At 47.2% G+C, this 13,681-nt stretch overlaps 1 protein-coding gene across 1 annotated transcript in view; it reads right to left on the reverse strand.

Moving 5' to 3' along the window:
* Positions 1-13,681, reverse strand: part of LOC8043256 (dual specificity mitogen-activated protein kinase kinase 4) — a 33,876-nt gene that overhangs the window by 12,418 nt on the left and 7,777 nt on the right. Inside the window, 3 exon segments of the mRNA XM_002416153.5 lie at positions 5,235-5,362; positions 9,033-9,084; positions 12,960-13,079. Coding sequence (XP_002416198.4) covers positions 5,235-5,362; positions 9,033-9,084; positions 12,960-13,079 — 300 coding nt within the window.

Raw genomic sequence — 13,681 nt, forward strand, 5'->3', positions numbered from 1 at the left:
TTTACTGTATGTCGAATGTGCTACTGGCGTCGTCTATGAAACCCCCATGGCATGGGATGACATACGTGGGCCAGATGGGCAGGTGAGTGAATGATCGCAACCACGAGCATGCAGCCTCTACAAGAACGCCTTCAGGGCATCTTCAGGGTTCGTACAGGATTCAAAGAAAGATATTCAAGGATATTCAAGGAATTTCAAGGCCCTGTGGGAGTACTTTCAAGGACCTAACTCTGTGCCACACATGACAGATTTCAATAAAGCACTCATGTCAAAAGATCGTAGGTATCATTTTTATTGCACTAAACAAAAAGAAAAAAATATTTCTTGCAAACTTGTTTGCATTGCACTAAGCCAAAATAAAAATTGTTTGCAAAACCACTTGTGGTAACTTCAGGGAAGCTCCTGCAGCTTTTCCTCTATTTGTTGGCTGATGCTAAGCAGCTCCTCGGCCTTGCTTTTTGCAGTTTTCCTAAGACTATTTGATTTTACAATGTATGTGAGGTCATTTGCTTTTTCTGCTTTTTCTGCGTAGGCATCTGCTGAGGCTGTGAGATCAGCTATAGTTGCTTCAAGTTTCCTCTTTCTTGCTTTCATGGTGTCTATCTCTTCATCAATGCAGCGCTTTTTTGCCTGCTTCACATCTTCACGCTGCTTCTTTTTTTCTGCTTCCAAATATGCACTGTACTGCTGTCTCGCAGCTGACACAGCAGTCCTCAGTTCTTTCGTAAGTGGGATGTTGAGGACACCACCTGCCTTTTCCACTGCATCACACACAATCCGTTGAGAGACGTAGGAAAGGTCCTTCAGATTCTCTACCGAAACCTGGCGGTTTACACCAAACCCTCGCTCCACAGTTGCCTGTCCATGGCTTAGGACAAGCAAGAGTTTAACTACTTTCCAGAGCTCTGTATACGATGGATTAAACTTCATGAGCTCAGAGAAATACTCATCTATCCTGTTCACGCTCTTTTCAAAGAGTCGCAGGTGATGTTTCTGTTCCTGCAAGAACTCGGTGTACTGTGCCAGTACCGTGTCTCGTTGGTGATCAGTCATCCTCCCTGCGGTGATGAGGACGTCCAACACTTTTCTAAAACCAGGAAGGCACTCATCTGGCCTTGAACACATCTGTCGTGGGTCCAATGAGGAGAGGCCCCTAACCACTGGGAATTTCAAGGGGCTTCTCTCTAGGACTTTCTTTGCCACGGCGATCAGGAACTGTTTACATTCCATCCGGAACTGAAACACGTCCTTCAAACTGGCTTTGGCTTTCTTGACGATCTGCTCAGCTGTATGGCCTACATCCACCTTTTCAATTGGAGTATGATTGTCCGGGTTCTCAATGTCCACCCTCAGGAGGCCGGTGAGTCCTTTTGATGCTGACAAGACTGAGCACTTCAGAAACCTTGTTAGCAGTTTCCGGACAACAGTTTCCAAATCTCTTGCAAGGAAGAAGACCATTGGTCTATCTGTTTGATACTCTGTTAGGAATGGCTTGAGTGCCATGGCAACACCCAGTGCAAAGTTGAGCTTTGCCGGCACCAAAGAGTCGCTGCAGAACTCAACCAAGTTCTGAAAAGATCCACATTTTGGCAGGTTTACTTCTTTGCTACTTGCAGCCTCAACAAACTTTTTGATGTCGCACCACAACAACAAGGCTCTCTCAATTACCGCGACGTTCTCTACCCAGCGGTGAGGAACAAACTTTAGGGGAGATGTTTCCTGCCCAGTGACTGTTGTAAAGTCTTCCCTCCTTGCTGGAGAGCTCTCAAACAGTGCGCTCAGACTAGACAGTAAGCAATCTAGTCCCCACCTACTTGATGCAACGCCTGCCCTGTAGGCGTTGGGCATTGTGTGGAGGCCACAGGTGCCAATGTCCACACACAGAACTTGGTGCGCTTCTTGCAGGTGCACTTGGAAGTTCTTAAAGAACTTCAAGTTGACATTGGGACCATCCATCGATATCTGAAGGATCTTCTCAAGAGGCAAAGGTTCGAGTGCGCTCAACAGCTTTTCTTGTATGTCCTCGGCCGTGGAGTGCCCCATAAACACCGAGTTGTAGTACCTTGTTGTCACCTTGTGAGACGAGTCCCAACACCTTACGTGCACATCCATTTGTTTGCGATGCAAATAGTCGTTTGAAGACTCGTCAAAAAGCACCACGTAGTGCTCACACTGGTCGATTTCCCGCTGCAAGGCCGTTAGAAAGAAAGGTCTCAGTCCATGGCACGTCACATAGGCGCATTTCTTTTCTCCGCAAGAAAACGCTTTTGCCACCTCACTGTCTGGGAACATGTGTTGGAACAACTTGCCCGATTGTGATGATGAGCAGTAAGAACAGTGGGATGTGACGACCTTCAGAGTCCACAACACTTCGGCGTTTGTCACCAACTCGTGCGTCTTGCAAGCAGCGTTTATGTTTGGCAACTGCGATGGAGGCGGGACAGCGGATCGTTCACTCGTGCCCGGAGCCAGGTAATTGTGCACCGAGCTGTTGGCTGCGATCTTCATGATGCCGGTATGTTTAGCGCTCTTCATATGGCTCTTCAATGCCGATTCGCCCATTGCGGCGACATCGAAAGTTTTTCCGCACGGCTTGCATCTTGCACGATGCTGATTTGTCGTATCTGGCGCCACCCAGTCCTTATATTCATCACTGCACAGCCACGCACCTTGAAACTTGCTTTTGCCGGGCATTTTGCAACGACCGACGACAAAACATGAGGCCAATGGCGGAAACAGTGCCCGGATGAGATTGGATTCGGGTCTGCTCCAATGTGGCCAACCATCCAATGAATATCGGCTAAATCTAAACAAATAGAGATAACTTAGACCAAAACGAAACAAAAACGATAAGCATAATAAAAATAAACAATACATACCCGAATTTGTTTTTATAGATAGCCATTCACAGATTTTCAAGGTCTAGCCAAAAAAATCAAGAGCTTTCAAGGGCCCTGCAAACCAAATTTTCAAATTCAAGGGTTTTCAAGGTCTAGCAAAAAATCCAGGATTTTCAAGGGCCTTGAAAACCCAATTTTTAAATTCAAGGGTTTTCAAGGGTTTCCAGGACCTGTGCGCACCCTGATCTTGCAATTCATTGTAACAGATGCTTGCACCCCAGCCTTCAATGACACTATGATTTTGGCTAGGTATAAAGATAAAGTGTCGCGAGAATTGCATGAGGTATTTAAAATTAGGACCAGGAAGAAGAAATGCGTGACACGTCCTTGTCTTTATCTACAGATGAGTTTGAATTTCCGAAACACGGACTAAGTAGATAAGATTAACAGGGGTTTTTGTGGCTATATTAGCTCGTTAATTTCAATAAACTTCAGTTGAGAGTGCACCTTGTCCTCTTTCCCTTCGTCTGCACCCGTGTTTTTCGGCGCTGTTTTTTCATTCGGAAAAATCTATTTTCAGAAAATGACAGCTGAAAGTTGCACACACATTCTTAGCATTGAGCCCGTTTCATGTGGCACGACTGATTGCGCAACGTGAAATGGCTTTACCCGCGGAGTAGCTGGAAGTGTACTTGCATACTTTCTTTTTGTTTCGCTGTTGTCTTTACTTAGTTTCAATGGCCGATGGCATAGATAGAACAATCACAACCTGAAGTAGCAATGCAATGAGCATCGGTATTTCGCCGCAGAGAGGATTGCCGTCGATGCTGCTTCCGACGGACCCCAAGCAAAGAAGCTTGCATGGACCACTTCCGCGCGTCGAACGCGTGCACTGTCTCCTAATTCATTCCCCGCATCTTTTGCAATCACAAAACACGCGGGCAAAGTATGCAAAATTACTAAAACAGAGGGCTGCAAACCATCGTGAAGATGGCGAAAAGCGAAGTGGAGTTCACAAAGCGCAGGCTGGCAAAACCACACTGATGGGGCGAGACACGCCCTGTCAGTGTAGTAGCCATGGCAACGGAAGGAGAGCAAATGTCGCGGCCAATAGTAGTTGCGCACTCCCTTGAGCGGGTGCTTTGGTCAATCACCGCTTTGCCATTGTGTGGCGGGAAAACGCTGATCACGCCAAGACTATGCTGCGGACACTTTTGTGAAGGGCTGCAAAAAGAAGAAAAAAAACACCGCTTCCAAACAAGACCACGATAGCGGCCATCTGCAAAGTTAAAAGAGCGGGAATCGCTCAAAGTACAGCTCGATTTTGTGGCTTTAGCGCAATTTTGAAGCTGCCGGGACCTCATAAATATTTTTTTAAACATGTTTGCTCAGTGAATTAGGTGTTGATAATTACAGAGGAGGTAGTTTATGGATTATACAAACCAAAAAAGTGTTTTTCCAAAAATCAACTTTTTCGCAAGATTTCGGTTTTCAACTTTCCCCCCAAGCGAGGCTCAAAGAAGCAATCACATCTCCAAAAACTTAAAGTTTTCTCCGATCAATCGAGCTGAACAAGCCAAGTCCCCTTAAGCTCACAAGGCTCACTTGTTCCAGGCACGATATGCGGGTCCTGCGGATGTCCCCAGGACATTCGTCCAACGTTATATTGCCATAAACGGGGCGAAGTTGCCGACGCACTTGGCTGCCACGTGAAGGAACGGGATTAGAACCCCGCAGGGATTGTCTGTTTCTTTTACAAGTCTGTACTCTTCTGAAAAGTTCCAGCTCATTCTCGGCTGTGATTGTGTGCTCTGGTTTGGAAGATTCAAGAACGCACCGTGTGCAAAAGCAGCAGTAACTGCCGCTCCGCGAAAGTCGCTTCTCCGTCGCCGACATGGGACGCCCTATCCCTTCAGTTTTAGTTTGCGGACACAAGTTCGCCTCAATTATTATTTCAATTTCGTTTGCTGCTTTCGCTCCGCGACAATATTGTCCCGAAGACGTTTGCGCAACTTTTCTGGGACGTGACGACGCCCAAAGCGATCCCTTGGATGATTGTGGACTGTTACGCAACCTAGAAAACGTCAAAAGGGACGTAATAATGTCCTAAAGATGTCTCTAAACCATTCATAGAATGTATAGACATTCTAAAGACGTCGACAGCACATTCGTGGCACACGACGACATCCTGACGATCCCTTCGGGACCCTAAGATCTATTAGGGTCACGACAATAAAAGTCTGACGAAAAGCATCGAAACGGCAGTCAATGCTTCACAAACAAGGAGGCCTGGTCACACACACACCACAGTGCTACCTCAAAATTAAAAATAGCACTGACCTTGCTGTGTGTGTGTAAGAGAGAGAAAGAGAAATGGAGAGAGGCGCCACTCACGGCCATGTAGGGCCTGCAGCCCGCATCCCTCGTCTTGGCGATGGAGTCCACCAGCTGTCCGCTGATACCGAAGTCGCACAGCTTGATGCTGCCGCCACGGTCCAGCAGGATGTTACTCGGCTTCACGTCTGCAAAGGAGGACAGAAAAAAAATTGAGCGCTCGATCTATATGATAAAATCGAGGTGCACGGAACGCGAGTGGCACCAAATATAACGTGAGAAATTGAACTGGTGCATAATTTTCCAGCTCAATGTAGTGGGGAATTTGCGTGTTGCAGTTGCACTTCTTTAGGGGTCATTTTCTGATTAAACCCCTCTCCTACCAAAATACGTCTCGAGTAAAAGTTGTGACAATGCTTCTGAAAATGCCTTGTTAACCGTGGCATCTTTCTACATGTTTCGCGACCACCTTAGGCAAATGACACAACATCATTTCAGCTCCTCTAGGACTGCAACAGTCTCGGTGCTACGGCTTTCACGAATCCGGGCTTCCTTCTCGTATGAAATCCCGAGGGCACTTCGTGAAGACTATTTCGTACCGACAAATCCCGAATTTCCCTAGTCTTCGCCTGCACACAAGGCAGTTCCTGCGCTACCACTTGCCGTTGGGTCTTCCCAACAAAGCACACGGAGGGCGCAAAACACCCCTTCGGCTTCTCTGGTCGTTGAGCCTGCCAACAATGGAGATGATTTAGCCCCAACAGAGTCCCCCCACGGGCGTCCCTACTCCCCCAACAAAACATCTGAGAGTGCCTTTCCTTGCCCGCCAACATCGCTGCCTAGGTATGCACGTACAAATCCCGGCCCACAATGACTGGCAGTAACCAGCTTTGCACGTGAAAAGCATGGCTGGGTTCGGCGCACTCTATGTTGCACTCGAGCGCCGACGTACGAGGAGGCTGGCCAAGACCAAACTCGCTTCCCAAGCGAATATCGAGCCACCAGGAGTGACAAGAAAATGCTTGCAGATGATTAGTGAGGACATAAAGAGCACTTACAAACCTAGAGCACAAAGAGCGCCACTCTGGGACCCTCATCTAACCACCAACGGTGCCCGTTAAGCGGTGATGGGCCAAACTTTTGCCGAATCTTGGGATTCGGCAAAGTCCAACTTTGACAAAGATTTCCGAACAACGTATTTTTGCCGAAGATTCAACAAAAATACATTGTTGCCAGAGTTAGCATTAATATTTAGTTTTTTCTGGCGAAGAAAGGTTTAATGTTGTTTTTTCTTGACTTTAATACAATGTGTAGTGCATATTGACACAGTTATCACTAAACAAGGTGATATTCCACAACATAATTGTATCGGTGTTGTTTTTCTGTGTTTACTGGCAATTTTACAGCGACTTCTTGTAGAAGTGGCATAACAAGGTTGGGTAGTAGCGAACGCACTCACGAATCCCGCTACGAGAGTTTCAGTTTTGAGGCCTCATCAGCACAAGCCTGCAAGTATGTGTACATCGTTAAAATAAAGGCAATAACACTGCGTTCTTACTTTCTCTGGGAGTCACCATTTCGTGCACGAAAACTAATGCAATGGTTACTGACCTTAGCAGAAAAGAAAACAATAGTATTGTCGAAACCAGTTATAACGAAGTCAACGGGAATCGGAAATCACTTCGCTATATCCGCTATTTCGTTATAACCGACTTCGGTTATAACGAAGTGCAAAAGGGAATGAGAAATCTAGATCGCTTCGCTGTAACCGCTATTTCGTTATAACCGACTTCGTTATAACCGGTCTCGACAGTATTGTAGATATGCATGTTCTTCGATTTGAGTCACTTGACGTCAGCTTTGCATGAAAGTGGGCGTCCCAAATACGCAACGTCTCGTTTTTTTAACCTTTAAAATGCCGGTTCCTGGAGTTAGGACACACACGGACATTTAGGAACATGGGAAGAATTGGGAATGTCGGATGTGCATCGTCAAGCATGATAGTTCTGTGTTTAGTTTTATGCAGATACACGAAAACTGCAAAGTAAAGCTAATTGAAATTAAATATTTTATTTTGGCACAAAGTACTTGCGAACCAAAAAGAGGATTGTTATAATTGTGAGAAGTGCTTTAGAGTAATTGTCAGTCAATGTTTCAACTACCTCATCGCATCACTGGAAAGGTCAAATGAAAATCACGTCATCCAGAACGTACCATATACAGTGTAGACCGCATATAACGTATGTCGCGGGAGTCGCGAAAATCCGCACTATAAGCGGTACCACACTATAACCAAAACATCAATTTTTCAGGCCAAAATACATGCCATCAGACAACTTACCTTTGTAAAAGAATTTATTTTATGTTAGATGAAAAATAAAGCTTAGTTTGAGGAAAGTCTTTATTTCACCAGACTAGTACACTTCTCTCTCAAGTGTGTCACACATTTTGAAACAAATGAGCGGCTTTTGCCTGGCGCAGCCTCTTAGCGGCGTCGCGGGTTGCGGACGGATGTTGCGAGCTTTCAGGATTGCTAACCCTAATCACTTTTCTCCGGAGATGAAAACGCGTGAAAATTCGCATCCTTCATACGGTACGCGCCAGTAATACCTTGCACTTGAGCACACGCATGAAATGCGCCAAATAAGAAATCCGGGCGATGTGCGAGGACACAAATGCTTAGAAATCACCACTGTAGTCGAAGTAAACAAACACGACGACACGGGCGTTTCTGCCGACTTGAGAGCGCCGCCACGACATCGCCGCTCGAGTAGGTGGATCTTCTAATACGTGCTGGGTTATCATAGCGATACACGACGAAAATTCACAGTCAAGGATAGCGCTTTTACGCGGAACGATGAGATGAACGCCGTCTACGACGACGATCACAACGTTGATCACAACCGACGCCCTGTTCGCGGATAGAAGCAGCCGGCCCGCGACGGGCATGCAACGCGCGCGAACACTTCTCCTGTCGTTGCGGTTGTTGGTTTCCAATGCAGTGAAGGGACGCACGCACGTGAACGACACGTGCGTGCGTCCCTCCGTCGCTAGGGCAACTGAAGCCTCTCTCTTCGCTTCTCCCGCTTCTTCGAGCACCCTCCTTGCCCCGCGAGTGCCGCTTGCGCAACGCTTGCGGCTCGCGCCGTCAGCGCCGTTATCTAGTGTCGCACAGGCAAGCGTGCTCGCTGCTCCGGTCGTCGGCGCGGTCGGCGGGCTGTGCCAGAAACCGCACTATAACCGGTATTTCCCGTCGCGCGCCTGAGTTTTAAGCGGTATGTAATTACATGGAGTTCTATGGGAGGCGAACCGGTGGTTTAAAAAAACCGCGTTATACCCGGTCCTGCACTATAAGCGGTTACGTTGTAAGTGGTCTATACTGTAACGTGTCACTTGTGCAGTCGCCTGCGTAAATTACTAGTCGATCTTCTGTACTTGAGGCAGAAACTATTGAACAGAACCACACTCGCAAAGGCTCACAAATGCACAGTTACCGTGTTGCCTACTCCACACCTCGCCGTAACCACTGGTTGTACTACACTGTAAGATGGTAACCGCACGACCGCACGGCGTCCATTTGCAATCCGTCGCCCCATCGCGTTCTCGAGCGTGCGCACACATTTGCCGAAGTTTCCTTCAAAAGTTTGCCATGTGCCGAATTTTGCCGAATCTGAAGTTCGGCAGATTTGGTCCATAACTACCGTTCAGGTCTACGTAACAAAATGGCAGCTCCTACAATTTATAAACGGACGTCGCGTGACATAGACAAACAGATGTTGTCAGACAGAGAGAGTTGGTTGTCCCAAGTGCGGCCATTGAGTGGCACGTGCCATGCCAAGACTGGAGAGACTGCCTCACCCCTGTGAATGATGTTCAGTTTCTCCTTGAGATAGTTGAGGGCCTTCACCGTCTGCAAGCAATGGGAAACACAAAGGTGATTCACCAACTCTCGGTCTGCTATAATTTGGGTTGTACTTGCATATCTTAAAGGGGCCATGAAACGAATTTCGGGCTGGGATAAATGGGTTTAGATTGGGATTTTACTAATAGCATATTGTTTAGTAGGCCAAAAGAAAGAACAGGGTTTGTACAGGCTTCAAAAGGAAAATTCAAGGGTTTTCAAGGCCTTTTAAGAACCTGTAAAGATATTTTCAAGGACCTCTTCCAATACTCTATCTAGTAAATTTATAATATAAATAGTTTTTGAAATGCACTGCAGAAATTATTAACTGCTTGATACCTAGAAGGAGGCACATTTGCCAAAGTGCTTGTGAAGAGTTCAGTAGAGCTAGAGCAGCTTTTCCTTGATTTCCTTGTTGATGGTTAGAAGTATTTGCATCTTGATTTTTGCCGTTAGCCGCACACCAGCTCAGAGCACTAGGAGCGAAAGCTCGCGCTCCAGAACCCAGGGATCCTGGGTTCAATCCCCACCCCTGCCCGTTTCAATCTGAATGAGAAATTTAGCCAGTGCAGTCGTGTATCACTACTGGATGGTGCACGTTAGAGACCCCAGGCTAGCGGCTGTACTGCACTGGCTAAATTTCTCATCTGCTGAGGCAGACTAAATCCTAGGTTGTATAAACATATACACACACCCCAATTTTTTTCGATTTCACAATGTAGGTGATGTCACCTGTTGCCTCTGATTCCTCAGTGAAGTGATCGGCTGAAGCTGTCACGACTCTTGACTTAAGCTTTGTTTTCTTTCTCCTCATGTTATCAATCTAGTCTTCAACGAGGCATCTCTTCGACTGACTTGCTTGTTTAAGTTGCATCTTTTCCTGCGATTCCAAATATGCTTGATAGTGCTGCCTTGCAGCTAACATAGAGGTCCTTAACTTCTTTGTTATTGGAACGGTCAGGATACTGCCTGCCTTGTCAACCATGTAGCGTATAATATGCTGCGAAACATACGCAGGTCTTTCAGGTTCTCCACGACACTTGACGGTACACACTGAATCCCCTCTCCACAGCTGCTTGGCCATGGCTAAGCACAAGCAGAAGTCAAACCACCTCCCACAAGCTCTTCTCAAACAGTCGCAGCTTGTGCTTCTGTTCTTGCATGAGCTCAATGTACTCAACGGGTACAGTCTCGCTGGTGATCAGTGAATCTCTTTGGAGTGATGAGGGCATCCAAAACCTAAAACCTTCTTGAGCCCTGCTAAGCGCTGGTCTGGCTTGGCGCACATCTGCCGGAGGTCCAGTGATGAGAGGCGTCTAACCAAGGGGAACCTCAGGGGACTCTTCTCAAGGGTCTTCTTCGTCATACTGACAAGGAAGTGCTCACACTCCATCTTCAGGACTGACTTTGGAGTGCTTTAGCACTTGTTCGACTGTGTGGCCGATATCCACTTTTTCAAGTGGAACATGGTTGTTTGGGTCTTCAATGTCCATTTTCAACAGGCCGGTAGTCCCAGTTGATGCAGAAAGCACTGACCACTTCACAAACTTTGTGAGCAGTTTCTCGATGATTGCTTCGAGGTCTCTTGCCAGAAAGAATGCTAATGGATCGTTCATCTGGTACTCTGTGAAGAAAGGCTTCACAACCATTGCAATGCCAAGAGCAAAGTGAAGTTTTACTGGCAGCAACGGGTCACTGCAGAAGTCGCACAAGTTCTGAAATGAGGCACACTTCTGCAGATTCACTTGCTTCTTTCTTGCTGAACCAATGTACTTTTTCACATCAGTCCACGGAAGAAGGGCTCACTCAATTGCGGGGACGTTTTCAACCCAGCGATGGGCGATGAACTTGAGGGGAAATGTTGTCTGGCCAGTCACTGCTGAGAAGTCTTATCGGCTTGCTGGGGAATCTTGAAATAGTACACTCAGACTTGACAGGAGAGCGTGAGGTCCACAAGTGCCTAAATCCAGACACTGCACATGATAGTTTCGTTGCAGGTGCTCCTGCAGGCCTCTGAAGAACTTCAAGTTCACCTTCGGCCTGTCCATGAACACTTGAACAATCTTCGGCAAAGGTAATGGCTCCAGTGAACTCAAGAGTTTCTCTTGGATGTGGTCTGCTGTTACGTGACCCATTATAGGGACATGTGGTGTCTTGTGGCCACTTGTAGTATCTTGCGGTCCATTTGCTTCTGACGTAAGTAATCACTTGCGGACTCGTCAAACAGGACGACGTAATAATTGCAGTTCTCAATGGTTCGTTGAATGGATGATAAAAAAAATGGCCCAAGGCCCATGCTACGCCACGTACACACACTTCTCTCCATAAGCGAAAGCCTTTGCAACTTCACAGTCCGGGAACATCCTCCTGAAATGGTTGTTTGTTTCAGAGGGTGAGCTGCATGAGTAGTGAGACAAAATCACCTTCAACGTCCACAAAATCTCGCCATCCAACACTAACTTGTGCACCATGCACACGCCGACCAAGTCCAATGACTGTGTTGGGACCGCAGAGACAGATCAATCACTCAAGCACAGCGCCACATAGTTCCTCATGGAGCTAGCTGCTACCATCTTGATGTTCCCACTGTGCTTTGCACTCTTCATATGACTTTAGTACAGACTTGCCCATTAATGAGATGTCAAACGTCTTCCCGCAAGGTCCGCATTTTGCCCAATTCGAGCTCGCTGCGTATGGCGCAACTTGGCGTCTGTAGTCGTGGCCCAGCCACGACCGCTGAAAGCTGCACTTCCCGGGGGTTGGGCACAACTTAAACTATGTCCACCATGTGTAGCGTGAAACAGACGCGGAACGAGCAAACCAGGAGTAGCTATATATACCAAACAGTATGCGTGAGAACAAGGCGAACAAAGGGCAAGATTGCAAGATAGCGGACGGGCGAGAACGGATCCAGAACCATTGGGACTGCTACCATTGCGGCCAGGTGCTTAACGGGCATCCGCTAAACATGCCTAAATTTGCCACATAAAAAAACTTCCTCAATGTAATTTGGAAATTTATGTTAACATACATGTAAAAAAAATAATTATATTTTATTTTGTAAAAAAACTTAATTACTGAAAAAAAAAAAAAAAATCATTGAAAATATAAGGGTTTTCAAGCACTGCTAAGAATTCCAGGACTTTCTCGAGGTCTGGAAAATGCCGTTTTAAAATTCAAGAGTGTTCAGGGACCCATGCAATCCCTGAAGTAGAACATCAAGAGCCTGATTTTTGGTATGAAAATGTGAAAACATAGCAGACTATTTTAAACCTCCTTCCCTTGGAAAGCTCTCTGCCTTTTTACTGTGATACATCCCCAGTACCCAAAGTATGTCACCCGGCCCCAACGCACGTCGCACGACACCCGACCTAGCTATATTCTCTTCACCTTTATGCCGAGAGTGCAGTGGGAGCTGCGTGCATGCCAGACCAATAAGCTGCCTCCCTTTCATCGCCAGGCCCCATTCTCTGCACATTAGTATGTGCGAGGGAGCGTGATCATGCGACAAAAGATAAAAGTGTGGCTGGCCGACCGAGCACATAGCTTCCACAGCACTGTCAGCTTAGGGGTGAAAGAGGTGGGGAAAGCAACTGTTGTCCAAATTTTGAGTGACGGGCGAATCCTCTAGGGGCAGAATGGCGATGTCCGGGTACACGAACGAGGGTCCGAGCAAGAGGGGGGTTCCTCCTTTTCCTCTTGAACTGTTTAGTACGCTACGCGATTCGCAAGTTGAGGAGGAAAGCTAAAAAGAAAAAAGTCGAAAAATCTTTTCATGACCCCTTTAATGCTAGCCAAGTTCATACAAAACTAATGAAAGTAGAAGAGCCTACTGCTCCGGTTGCGAGCATAGAGTCCGTGCCACTTATGACGAATGAACTCACGGCGACCGTGATCTTCCCCAGGATGGCCTCAGGTATCCTCTGGCCCTGCTTCTCGTAGACAAACTTGTAGAACTTGTCCAGGGACGTGTCCATGATCTCCATGCAGATCCAGCAGTCGCCCTGCGAAACACGCAAGCAGGTTCCACGCCCTCGCTCGACTCTTGGTCAAACGACGCAAGCAGCATGGAAGACATCACCCACGTGGGCCCAGGGCAGGCAGCGCAAGCCCATGTTCCATTCACCCCCAAGCTGACAGAAGGGAAGATCCACCTACTCGTGTGGCGATGTCGTGGCGGCACTCTCAAGACGGCAGAAACGCCCATGTCGTCGTGTTCGTTTACTTCGACTACAGTGGTGCTTTCTAAGCATTTGTGTTTTCGAACATCGCCCGGATTTCTTATTTGGAGCGTTTCATGCCTGTGCTCAAGTTGAAGGTATTACTGGCGCGGGAGGCACTCGCTTGATCGAACGACGCTTTAGCGAACGCCCACGTTTCACCGAATGACACTTTAGCGAAGAGTCTGACGCCGCGAAGCGGCGTTTTCGGGTGGGCCAAGTGGGTTCATATTTTTGTAATGAGCTGCCGCAGACTGTCGCCGGCGAAGAGGCGTAAAGCGCAGCACGACGGATGGACATTTGAGCGAATGGACTAAAAAGTCCATTCGCTCAAATGTCGCTGTTCACTAAAATGTCATTCGCTCTTGTGATATGGACCCCCTGAA

The sequence above is a fragment of the Ixodes scapularis genome, unplaced genomic scaffold (assembly GCF_016920785.2).
Source record: "Ixodes scapularis isolate PalLabHiFi unplaced genomic scaffold, ASM1692078v2 PGA_scaffold6__148_contigs__length_123643588, whole genome shotgun sequence".
Taxonomy (NCBI): Eukaryota; Metazoa; Arthropoda; class Arachnida; order Ixodida; family Ixodidae; genus Ixodes; species Ixodes scapularis.